Here is a 13,332-nt window from a genome sequence, read left to right as displayed (position 1 = left end):
TTTGAGGAACAGGAAGAATTATTTAGATATAAAACTTTAGTACTTACGGGTAAAATGATTAGAAGTGGATGGATTGACACTATCACCACTGTCGGCACTTTCACTGCTAGAAATGTCATCGTCTGATTCCCGCACAGAGGAGCAAGGTGAGGAGCCATCAACTTCTTCAAACTTCCTCTTTAAAATTCCACTCATTGCTGCGATGCTGTCACATGCACCTGTAACAGAAACAGGCAATGAGGTACTGAAACATCCAGCTGCAGAAAATGCATTAATGATCTCCAAGTAATTTTTATTTACATGTACCAAAACGCTGTCAATTGTGGTCTTGAATTACCATTTAGTATGAAATTGAAGATAAGTAATTAGGAAACAGTGATGCCACAGGAAAGAAACATCAAAAGTCACACTCTAACTGGACATTTTTGGAGATGGTTGTCTAGAAAAATGTGTAACAGATTGCTTTCAGGGAGTATTTTTCCCATTTTTATGTCAATAGAATCCCTGATTTCTAGGCTATGTTACAAAATTTCAAAGAAGTTAAAAAATGGGAGTTTATTTTCAAACACCCTCATTTGGTCCCTCCCTTGGCTGTCATGGGAAGAAGAAATGTTCACAAACAGGGAAGAAATTAATTAGAAGAAATCACTCTGAACCCTACAGTTTCCATTGCCAAATACATGGGATCTAATCAGTGTTCATATCATCCCTATAAGAAATCTTCCTGGTAACTCCAGTACTATGAACACATAAAAGACAATGAAGTCACAAAGACCATATACCAATTTAGTGCTCAGTAAATACCTGGAATTCAGAAATTCCCCACTCCAGTTAGAAACACCAATTGCTTCTCAAATAACCTCCCTCCCACATTAAGAAATGAGATGCCAAATACACTACTGAGTTGAATAGAGGATTATAAAGCAAAGCATTCAAGCAGGAATTTTGCAGTAGAGGTAGAACTATGACATGAATCGTGTGTAAGTAAGGAAAAAGTGTACCCTTAACTGAAGAGAGATCAAGGACAGTTGCAGCTTGCTCAGAGGACACACAGCTGCCACCACGCCACCCACAGCACTGCAGAAGCAAGCAGTGCTGATACTCATCCAAGGCAAAAAGCTAATCTAGGACTGATGACATGCTAGAGTCACCAAGGAGGACACACTACCTAGTGCAATGGACTTAGCACTGCATTCTGCCAAATCCCACTGAAAGCAAGAAAAAAAAAAACTGCGTTCCTCTTTTTAAATCCTTCCAGCTACCTTTAGAACTCATTAATTCCAACCCAGCTGCATTCTGCTCTATCCAGGAAGTTGGACCTCCCAGACAACATTTCTATGGTTATATGTTTAATTAAAAAAAAAATATATAAAAAATCTGTTAGGAAGCAAACATATGCTGGGCTAAAGGACTACTAGTAAGTAAAAGAAGGTTAAGGCAGAGAATCCGGTACTGGTCATACTGTTAAACAATTAACACATTTCAGAGTTTTGGCCCAGGCCACCTCACACTCTCCTCGATAATGCAGGATGAGGCAGGTGCCAGAACCATTCCCAGCAGGCAGGCTGGATGAGGGCACCCACGTTTTGGCAGAGGACTGGCAGGTTGCTCACTGTGGACAAGCACCAGACCCTGCCACTTGGCAACAGAAGACAGAACGCACTGTCCTTAGCCTGCACCTTTTTATCCTTTTAATTTATTCAGAAGTAGTCTCAGTGATGTAGCTGCTATGTTCTGACCCTGTAAGTACAGCACTTCAGTAGATGCTCTCGTATCTTTGCTCACACTTGGTCTAGTACCAGAGAGTTTCAATATCTCCTTTGCATTCTATAGCTCCCTTTGAGGCCCAGAACCAGCTTCCTTCCTGGAAAAAACAAAGCAACAATGTGAAGAAGTTCGTGACCAACTTTTGACCTGATATGAAGCTAGTACAGGATAAAGGTGGGTATACGAAGCTGAGAGCTTAAACAAAAAATATAAGAACTAATTCAAAATTGTGGTTCAGCAAGCATGTGTTTATAGGAAATCCTGGGATTGAGGTGGCAAGAATATAATGGTTTCATCCCAGAAAGTTAGGAACAGAAAGTTAGCTCTAATTACTTGTTTTGCTGACAAAGCATTTTACATTGTCTGCCACCTTGTAAGCACAGCAGGAAGGAGTTACAGGGAGGTTTAAACTTGCCTTTGTAGGTAAAAAGAAGAAATTATGGGTACATATTATAAGATTTTTATTATATTCTTTAATTATAAGGACTAGAACAGAAGTTTTCTAATAAACAATTTCATTCACCACTTAGGAAGCAAAAGCTCTGAGGAGCACATACATGACTGCACCAAGTTTAATATCCTGTCTCCAGCAGCAGTCAGTATTTAATGCTTCATTGGAAAGCAATGGGATGAGAAATCCAGCCACAACCACTGCAGATACATGGCTCCATGGCTCTGCTTCCTCATCCTTGCAGTCAATTTCCCCTAAGCATAAGGCTGAAATGCTGCTATACAACAGTGCACAGTCTCTTGTAAATTCAGCTGCTTGCTCTCCTGAGGCAACGATTTTCATATTAGTTTATTGGGGGAGAAAGCCCACAACTAAACACATTTCCTGAAACTATATCTTCAAAATCACAACAGTTTCATTCTTTATATTTTGGACAGTAAACGGCAGCAAATATGTGCCAGCATCCAGCAGCATGGTGTACTAGATAGAACTCCACATGCACAGGTACTCCCCACAAAGTGGAAAGAGCTGAAAAGCCACTGAGGTCTTCTTGCTGTTTTGTAGTGATATTTCTGTTTCAAATACCAATAGTGACTACATGACAAGGGAGGTGCCATATATCTGCTGATCCTGTACAGAACTAGGAAGTGCCTTTACATCTGGGGAGGTGTGCAGATAGGGAATGCCAATGGAGATGCAAACAGAACTGCAGCATTAACTTACTCATCCCACAGATAAGGAGTCTGACCAACTGCTGCAGTTGCCAAAAAGTACCCAGCGTGTTACTGCCTATGCTGTCTGTCTCACAGCTGTGCAACCTTTAATAGCCTACCTCTGGGCACTCCTCAAAGCAGCAGAGCCTCTTGCTGGCACTATTCCACTTCAGAACAACAAAGAGGAAGTGAGCAAAAAAACCTGTGCTGGTGTGATAACACTTGCACACTAAGTTACTATTCAAAAAGATTCAGTCCAATTCTGAGTTAATGATTCCCAGAACAAGACATGGATTCCCATCAGAAGGAATCCAGCTCCAGCGAGTAACCAAGAGGGAGCACTCCTCCCTGATACAGCTTTATGGATTCTGCTCTGGGAACTGGAGTCAGATTCCCCAGGCCCAGAAAACAAAAGCAGGGGGAGTGAAGTGCAATCTTGACAGGTATACATTGCCATGCAATGTGGTTACCCCTGCTCAGTCTGCTCCCTGCAAGGGCACAGGGGCACACAAATGGCTGACTACTGTCTGTTGGCTTTCAATTGAGGAGCCAGTAACTTTTAAAGGACTCCAATGACTTCGTCTTTGACCAGTCATCAAACCAAAACCCTTTTCCTAATAAGGCTCTGCCCACCTGTCACCAAACTCCCTTCTTCAAAGGCATCTGAGCTTTTTCAGGATCTCACTCACTTTGAAGTTCCCCTAGCATAAAGGCCGCTTCTACACATACCCACAAGTTACAGAGATTTGAGATGCCTGAATAACTTCATGTCCAGATCTCTCTGGGAGCCTGAAACTTGGTGTTTGTCCAAGCAAGGTGTCTAAGAACAAAAGGAAAATGGAGCATGTTAAGAAGAAACAAAGACAGAAAGGTTAGGCATCACAACCCATGAGTGATTGTTTATGTACACAAAGGCTGGTTAATACAGCACAGCACTGCATGCTACCTCTTCATACTCTCTTTGGATGATGAATATTGGCATTATTTTCTATATAGTGAAACAGTCTCCACCTAAACAGAAGATAAGGGTGGTCTCGGCTAAGCTATAGCTCAGAGGCAGCAATTACTGAACAATAGATTCAGCTCTCCAGCTTCCTGGTTCCACAGCTAGTAAACTACTGTGTAAATTACAGGAAACCCATTCAGCAGCAGAAAGATGTTTTGAGAGGAAGAGTGACCCATGCTCTGGTCTTGAAAGGGAAAGTTTATGCACCTGCCTTCAAAAGAGGGCACTGAACTCTGACTGTGGAGCATAGGGAGCTTTGGCAGCAAACAGCTGAGGTGTGGTTCCATGCTGAAGGGAAAACAACCTCACATTGGGAATTAAAACATTTAACTTGCAAGCATCTAACATCTAATTGCCTAGCTTCTTATTTCATTAAGGGGATGTGACTTCGAGACTAATCCTGAAACCTTACTCAGAAGTAAAAGACCTGCAGTCCTCTATGACCACAGCCTATCCTTACTAGATTAAAAAGAAACCATCCCTATTTCTACTCAGAGTCACGTAAGGACAGGGTATTTTACAGCCATCTCAACACTGCAAGGGAACATGCACTCCTCCCTCCACTGTTACTGGACCTCTGCATCAGTAAATGAGCTCTGCTGGCACTGTCACTTTGTCTTGTCTTCAAACACAATGGGATCCTGATCAATTCTAAAACACTTATTTAAAAGGAACTTTTTTTGAAAACAAAGCAGATGTATTAAATAATAGGATCTCCCGGGGAACAACAGCTTGGCCTGTTCATTTTCAAAATGCTTTTTCTGAACATTGATCCTTCTCGCCTTCCATAAAAGGCAATTTAAGTCCTTTATTTATCTTCTGGCCACCTTAAAACCAACTTGGATCTCTTAACACCCTTAATTAAGTCTTAATGTTTTAAGGTCTGCATATCACAGCTAATGTAATGTCTAGATTACAATTTAAATATTTAGTCAGAACTTCCTTATGAGGAAATATATCTTATGCTAAACAATGCTGGCTTTAAATGAGAAAGCATCAACAGCTGGAATTAGAATGACACAGTAGTTAGTTGTAGCCTACATGCTTTCTTTCAAAAATATTTTCAGTCATTATGACTTCAAATGTGGGGGAAGTGAAGTGTAAGTGTCAACAATGAGACTGCCAAAGGGATGGTCAAAATACATGACTACAACAATTTAAACAGCTAAACAAATATAGGCTAAAAGTCAAGTCAAGGGTAAAGATATAAATTCATACTGCCTCTGGCAGGAATCAATTATGCTGGCTATTCTGACCTCTGTATACATTCTTCTGGAAAGGGTAACATTATACATTCTTCTGGAAAGAGCTTGCTCTTATTCTCTCACTTTTTGCCCATTTTCTCTCATTTCCCTTGCAAGTTTCAGACATACCTCCATACATGCTTAAAATTAGCAAAAATATTTTAAAAGTTAAAAGACAGAAACTGTTTTATCTGTGTTTAAAAAAATAGTAATAATAATTTTTTTAAATCTTGCAACTACAGTGGCTGAAAAGCTCTCTCACCCCCAAGAACTTTGAGAAAAAGACTTGAAATTTTTACTGGAGACATCTCTCAAATGTCAAAGATGTGTCTACACATGAAAATTCAGTCAATTTTTAAAAATTACAATAAGGACTGATTAACAGCACAATGGAAGAAGTAAAACCGGAGACAGAAAAAAAGGTAAGAAGGGGCCAAAGGCTTAAGTAAGAAATTACAAAAACCCCTCCTTTCCTACAGAAGCTGGACTCTGATCCAAAAACAGTGGGTTTCAAATTTTCTTCACTGTTTAAAAGAAACAGAAAAGCTGTGTGCTGTCATGATCACTGGAGGCCAGTTATAAAGGAGAAAGTAAACAAAGCAGATACAAAAAAAATACAGTTGTCCTCGAAGCTGAGTGTTACGCAGCAGGTATTCATCCATGCTATGTTTCTGAACACAGAGCTAAGGACTTGCGGCAGCTCAGCTCCCTTTGAACAAACCAGCGCCATTAGCTGAGGCAGACCAGTTGTACCAATATACCCAGCTCCTCAGCAGAACTGACTTGTGAAGCAGAATGCTGCCCTAATACAGTTAGACTACTTCATCCTTATGAAATGTCTTCTTAGTTTCAACAGCCATCTCTGAAGCGTACAAATATATTGCTTAGGATATCAAAATAAATACACAGCAAAGGGTCATATGACTGCAAGAATGATGCTATTTGCCAATTATTCATTCCTTAGCTCTGCAAATTTTGTTATTCTTCTAACATATGTTTTCTTTTGTCACACACTGGTAAAATTTAATTATGCATACATGTTTAATGTAGATTTTTAATATGCCTTAAAAAGATACTGTTAGAATTCACTGCATAGGTAGCGTGAAAAATGGTCTTAGCTTATTATGCTCCAAATCCTGAGATATTAAAGAACTGCCTGTGCACAGCCAGCAGCCATTTGCGTTTCAGTACCGCTGCAGCGTTACACAATAGACATGCTCAGCACGTTCTCTAATGGAGACTGTTTCAACTTTCCCCTCCTTAATTCAGCATTTAAATTCCAGCGTGGCAGACGATTTTGTCCAACCCGATGCCTTTGTCTTGTCACATCCACCCAAGAAAAGAACAGCTGCAGGAATACCTTATCCTATGCCTATACAAGAGCTGACACACATCTGAGAGCTACAGGGACCTCCAGGTTTTCAGTGAGGGAGAATACGGAAACCGGTGTGGAGCCCCTTGATACTACACTGGTCAAATCATGTAGCTTCAACTTCAATAACAAGAACTTCAAAACTTACAGTATGAGCTTGGCTCTTTGCATCTGACAACTTACAAGCAACCAATCAAAAGGCTTTGAGTTTATGGGCTTTTTCTTTCTTTTATTTTTTTAAACAACAAAACCATAAAAATCTCCCATAACACCTTGCTTTATAACAAATTTTGAAAACATAAAGAACATACCTAAGTCAATCCTCTAATACCTTCATAGGGCTGCATGCATTTTTAAGACAAAACATAAATATTTGGCCGAAGTATTAGCAACAACTTAATGATACAAGCATCTCTGGTAGCCCAAAACACTTATTGAAAAGGTTACTCTGTGTTGTTTTTCTACTGGGAAGCTGAAAGAAAAGGATAGAAACCAAACAGCAGCTCAAAAATACCAGAAACCCTATTACTTTCTTTAGCAGAAATATTTGAGGATGAGTGTATGAAATAGGCCCATATAAACAAAAACAATTTTCGTCAGCAGGAGCCAACATTGAATTGCCACCAAGGAAATTAATGTAGCTGTGTGGCATTAGAGTAAAAATCATTACTTCATTCAATGCTTGGTCTCAAGTGAAGCCAAAATTAGTAAAAAGATGTTTAAGTGCATCTTTCTCCCTGGAGAATAGAGTCCATAAAACTCTTCGTACTGGAAAATATAAATTATTAACATGTACTGGAACACTGTGATGTTTTGAAACTACTATCTTCAAAAATAGCTTTATGGCTATAATAATTTAGGCTTTCTATCTAAATCAAGGGCAATGCACAACCAACATGTTAAAATCTGCAGGTTTAATACATACCCAAGGCAGTTCTGAATAGGCATGCAGAACCACGAAAAATGACACTTAAAAATAAAAGATTTAAAATTAATATTTTTTTTTATTATTTGCTTTTTGATTTTTCACCAAACATGGTAGATCTATTCAACCAGGAAAATCACTATGTTTATTTAAAAAACCTAGGATCCTTAGCAATATTATTATTGCAATAAATCTACTGCGGAAAATTCATCAAAAAGACTTTATAACATGCACAACAAATTACTCAATGCAGGAAACAGTGAATTTATACAATACAACAACTGGTAAGATTCCTCTTGCCACTGACACATATGCAGGGTGTTGACAATTCACCTTCTCCTTGAAGAACAGCATAAGGTAAAAGTAAGCTACTCAGTTATCATCTAGAAAGTACAAGTAGAATTTAATTGCAATTTTACAAAAAAATCCCCATATTCTGATAAATTAATGGAACTTCCTTCTTTATAGATTTGCATCTTCTGGATAGGATTACCCGAGGCATGGTGGGGGTTATTGTTTACTGATGCTTTTCCCCAGGCTTGTGGTGTTTAATGCATTCCTCTGTGTGGTTACTTTGATAATCAGGGACTTCATCATAGTGCATTTATTTTTCACTGGTGTGAACTAACACTCTTTTCTCCATCTCACCACCCATTTTCACAATACTTTAAGATCTGCTAATTCTCAGCTACTACACTCAGCTTAAATGAGGTAACGGGTTAAAAAATTTAAAAAAATTATAGACATATTGGACAATATGATAGGCATAGAGAAAGCATAAAGGCATGAGCCTAATTTCCTTAAGAAATCAGCCAAAAAGATCAGCTATACTAGAATTTAAAATTCCCAAATTTAGTGACCACAGCATGACAGAATAAGATGGTTCATTTTTATGAAGACAGACAAAACATGCACAATGAATAAACTGAAACATTTCTCTGTAAGTCAAGAGTCTTCTCAGTAATTTCAGTAACTAACAACCTCAAAAAGGCAGGATTTTTTAAGTGGTTATTCAATTACAGCCAGTTTTTCCAACAATAACTTAATGCTTTTGGCCAGCAAAAATTACGCAGAGGACTTTGCTCACCTGTGCATGTGCACCTTTGTATAGTCAACACAAAGGCACATGAATGTGTAAAGCTGCTGACCACAGTAAGACTCACCTAAATTAGATACCGACTGTGCTAAAATTGAACATTGACCCTCCTCTGTCTTTTTGCAATACTAAACAAAACATGGAGCTTATGGTTGTAGTAACATAACAAACACATCTAAAAATACCTTTCCATTCACTTTGTAATTTAAAGCTGAAAACTCTTCCAGAAGGTTGACAGAAGAGCTCTAAGTCTAGTAATAAGTATGTACCCATCCAATTCCCAAGGCACTCTTGTCACCAAGACAATGATGAACAGAAATGAAGCAGCCAGCCCATTCCCACAGCACTGCCTGACTTGGAAACACCTTAGGACCATTCAATGACATTTCAGCCAGAGGCCTCTGCTCGGACAAAATTAATTACCTGCCCTAATCTCTCCTGAAAAGCACAGCTGTGAAGGTATGTGGCTTCCACTTTCAACCCGAGCTGTTTGTTTTTTTGTTGTTGTTGGTTTTGTAATCCTATTTTATTATATTTTGCTTTATCAAATCTCTGTCTGTTCTGTCTAGTCCAGGGTAGCTGAGATGAGAAGGTTAATACTCCGTAATTTTTGCTTTCCTATTTTAATACTAGATGTTTGTTTAGAAATAAAAGTGGATGAGGATGCCATACAAGTAAACAGCTGAGCAACTTAATTGAAAGCTACAAAGTTAAACCTTGAGCAACTCTGAAAGTGAATGATTCAATAAAGACACTGGTACTACAAGACAGCAGAACAATGGCAGCTCTGCAAGCATCCCCAGTATCTCTGGAGTCATGGGGCTTCCCTCTCCCAGAATAAAATACTTCAAGACAAAAGTGCTTGAGAATGGCCTGCTCACGTGTCACAGTTCATGTTGGAAGTAGGCAGTCCTATCATTTGTTACCCACACTAAAAACAATTAATAAATACATTTTGTGGCTTTCAACAATTTTTTTTGTTTGCCCTTTCATCTCCACATAAATAGCATGTACTAGATTGCTACCACTTAGGAAGCAACAACTGAAAACATCTGCAATCCAGCTGACTTTTTTAACATTTTCATGCTATATTAAAAGGAGATTTTGTTCATTTGCAGTAAGAATAATCTTAAATTGCTGAGAAGCTCATTATCAAATCCAGATCCCAATTCAAAAAAACCCAACCTCCTCCCTATGTCCCCACAATGCCAGCCTATTTCCTTCTTCCAGAAGTACCAGCCAGCTGCTCCTCAGGTGAGACAGGTCCAAGACACTAGAGGAGCCCTGGCCCTCACTCACAGACAGGCAGGGGAAATGGGTTTGCAAAAGCAGCCCTCTTCCCCCTGCTGAGTCCCCAGTAGGGAAACATAAGTCCTGGTGCTGGTCTGTCAGCCTGTCCTTCCATAGCTCACACGGCCCTGTGCCAGCCAGTGCAGAGACACCCCAGGAGCAGACAGCACTTGTGTTGCAGGGTGCTCCAGATCCCTGGACCAGTTTTGGAGCAGCTAGCTGAGCTACAGACACCAAAACAATTGCAGCACAGAGCTCAGCACAGAGCTCAGCACAGATGACAAACATGACTTATTTACAGACACACACAGCAATGATTTACTGGTATGAAACAAATAAATGCAACATGACCCCAAATTCCTCTCACTACCCTGAAAAGGGGCAGCATGCTCATAAAAGCCACAATTACCATGGAGGATTGTTTACTCTGCAGCTTTACCCTACCTAACACCTGTATCACTTGATTACAATTCCACATCAAAATCCAAGGACAACATGGGATGGCGACCCTACAATCAGTAAATGGTGTTGTTATTCCTGCCCGCATCCTTCAGACAGACGGGTGAGGGTCAGGCTCAATACCATGTAGCCAGTATTTCCTACTTCACACTAAGCAATAAAATAAATGTGTAAAACCCCATTGCTTTTGAAAGAGCAGAACACTAACCAGCCCCAAACTGAATCAGGACATCAAGTTACATATTTCATGAAATTATTTACAAAGCAGTAACCAAAAGCCATCTATCTTTTCATCAAAAAGCCTGAATGCAAGTGGTCCAATGCATTTCAATATTAAGTTTTAAAAAGTATCCTTGCTTATATTTTTGCATTCAAACACACAAAAACCTGAAAAACTCAAGCAGCTCCTCCTCCTTTTATCCCTAATTTTGCTTTTAAACAACTTATATATTAAGTGGATTTTCTACAAAATCTGATACGCATTTATATTCCTTTTCCCATTTCCCCTATCTCATTGTGGAAAAAAGATATGACGTGATGGAGAACTAAAGCAGAGGTCCTAGAAATGCAGATGTTTTTGGAGGATGGGGAATAAGACTAGAGGAAGGAGAGTTTTGGAGAGAATTGTATGTAAATTTAAAAGAGGAACAAAAAAGAGGAAAAAGCCCACAAGGGTTTTTTTTAGCAATTAGTCACAATTCTTATTTATCAAAGGTTTCATCAGAATACTGTATCCATATCTAGATTAATTATACCTTTTATCTATATTCTATCTCTTCTTCCAGGGTCAAAAAACCCTTTATTTTTCAGACAGTCTTCCAATGGATTATACCTGCCTTGCCTCAGCATGATCTTCCATGCTGAAAAAACCCTACACTTCAAGGTTCACTTACTAGAAACACCTTTTAAGAGCAAGTAGGTGTTTTAGATGGCAGAATCACCTGTTGTTACTTTGGCAAAAATATTTAAGCTTTGGAATACATTTCCAAACACCTGCAATTGTGTACCCTAAACTATAACTTACACATCTTCAATTAATTATTCAGCTATTGCATCTGTCCATATCAACATGTTTTTCAACAAAAGCAAACTCCTCCTTCCAATAAACAAATGAGACCAAACATCTGAGATATACAATAAACATTGTGCATGCTCAAAACAAAACACTGCACACCAGACTGGCTTCTCTGACCTAGAAGTAAATTGAGGCTAGCAGAATTACCACTGACCTTCAGTAAGTCAGAATCATGACTCTGTCTCCAAAACATCGTACGCATGCAGAAAGATTTGGTTTTATTTTTGACACTTAAAGAAGCTCAACATCCAGCATTCAAATTACAGTAGAAAATGTTTATACAAACCATAGTTTCAATGGGGTTTAGATGAGGAAAATGTGTGCTTCAGAATTATCACAATTTGGCAGCAATACAGAACACCTGTTTGCTTCAGGAATTCTTTGTTGTTGTTTTTTTAAATTTCAAGTTATTTAATTAACTTTGTACTGGGAGTGCTTTAGAACACAAAGTGCCTGATACACTGGAAAAATGTCTGTGTTTTTGTTTCCTGTCTGCAAATACGGAGAAGCCACATGTACTTCAAAGTTGTAATTCCATTACAACAGTGGGAATGCTGTTGCATAAGAATGTACCTATCGTTGTTTTAGTGCACAGTGTTAATTTTATCTATGTGCATAATTACAGTACCTGTCTCATAAATCTAAAATCCCCGATACTCAATTGTAGAATAAGGAAACTGTGCATCTACATGCCTATACACTGCTTTATTTCTCCATTTAAATCAGCAGAGTGACACAATCCATCTATCTTGTCCAATCTGATGGTACATACCGCAGGTGTTACTACAGCTTTACCACTGTTCTGTTAAATGCATTTCTAGCTGCACATTAAGAAGTATGACAAACCGCTTTAACACATCCTTTCAAATCCATCGTCTAAAAAACAAGTCCATTTTCAGAAAGATACCAAAGTACATCTGTTTTTCTATACAGAATGACTTTCTACAGGAGCAATGTTTTAATACAGAGATTGCAAGGCCACTTTACTTCGGTTTTAATAAGACTTAATAACTGGAATATCGTGCACTTCAATACACACGAATTTCCGTATCCGAAAGTGCCCCCCACCAAACAGGGACCGCACAGAGAGATTAGCAAGGGCCGCTCCGGCTTCGCGCAGTCTCCGGCACGGCACGGGGCCGCGCCAAGCCCCGGAGAGCCCGGCAAGGAAGCGCAAGGTCCGAACGGCGCCGTTCTGCAACCGCGCACCGGGACGGCCGAGGCACATCGCTGGCAGGACCCCGCACCGGCCCCGCACCAGCCGCAGGCAGCGCGGGCCGCGGAGCAGCCCCACCGCGCGCCGGCACGCCCGCCCGCGCATTTGCATGGCCCCGCCCCCGCGGGCAGAGGCCGCGGCCCCGTCCCTGCGCCCCGGGACCCCCCCCGGGACCCCGCCCGGCAGCAGCCGCTTCTACCGCCCCTTCTACCGCCGCCCCCCGCCCGTAACCGGGCGAGAGCCAGCCCGGCGCGGCCGTTTCCCCGGAGACCCACACCCCGCCCCCCGGCTCTGCAGCCGAGGCCCGGGCTTCGTCTTTCTTTTTTCCCCTTATTTAATCAAAGAGGGCCGGGAGTGCGGGGGGAAGCCGGGGCTGTAACGTATGCACAGCTTGTTTTAGCTCACCCACGTGAAGCAGCATCACGCACAGACACACCAGGAACACTAGGACCATCACGCGAGCGCACCCGCCGGGAGAGGCGGCGGCAAGACCCCCGGCCTGGGGCTGTACGGAGGGTTAACACCCGCCTACACAACGTACGAGCACTTCAACTGCTCAGCCTGGTATTTATAAACAACCAACCAACAAAAAAACAAAAACCAAAGCATTTCTCCCTTGAAAGCGTAAATTCACATAAAACCCCCAGATCCTGGTCGCTACATTTTATTGTTAATTTTCCAAATCACTTTTCTAGGGCCCAACTTCCCTACTTGCTGA

At 40.6% G+C, this 13,332-nt stretch overlaps 1 protein-coding gene across 3 annotated transcripts in view; it reads right to left on the bottom strand.

The window, feature by feature from the left end:
• Positions 1-13,332, bottom strand: part of CSRNP3 (cysteine and serine rich nuclear protein 3) — a 64,067-nt gene that overhangs the window by 23,717 nt on the left and 27,018 nt on the right. For 2 of the 3 annotated variants that reach the window (XM_051624062.1, XM_051624063.1), the window contains exon 2: positions 48-218. In XM_051624062.1, coding sequence (XP_051480022.1) covers positions 48-218 — 171 coding nt within the window. Of the gene's footprint in view, positions 1-47; positions 219-13,019; positions 13,027-13,332 lie in introns of those variants that run through there. The other variant, XM_051624064.1, reaches the window with a different exon arrangement.

Source organism: Apus apus, chromosome 6 (assembly GCF_020740795.1).
Source record: "Apus apus isolate bApuApu2 chromosome 6, bApuApu2.pri.cur, whole genome shotgun sequence".
In the NCBI taxonomy this organism is placed as follows: Eukaryota; Metazoa; Chordata; class Aves; order Apodiformes; family Apodidae; genus Apus; species Apus apus.
The sequence above is the reverse complement of the archived record's forward strand: the minus strand, read 5'-3'. Positions and strand labels throughout refer to the sequence as shown.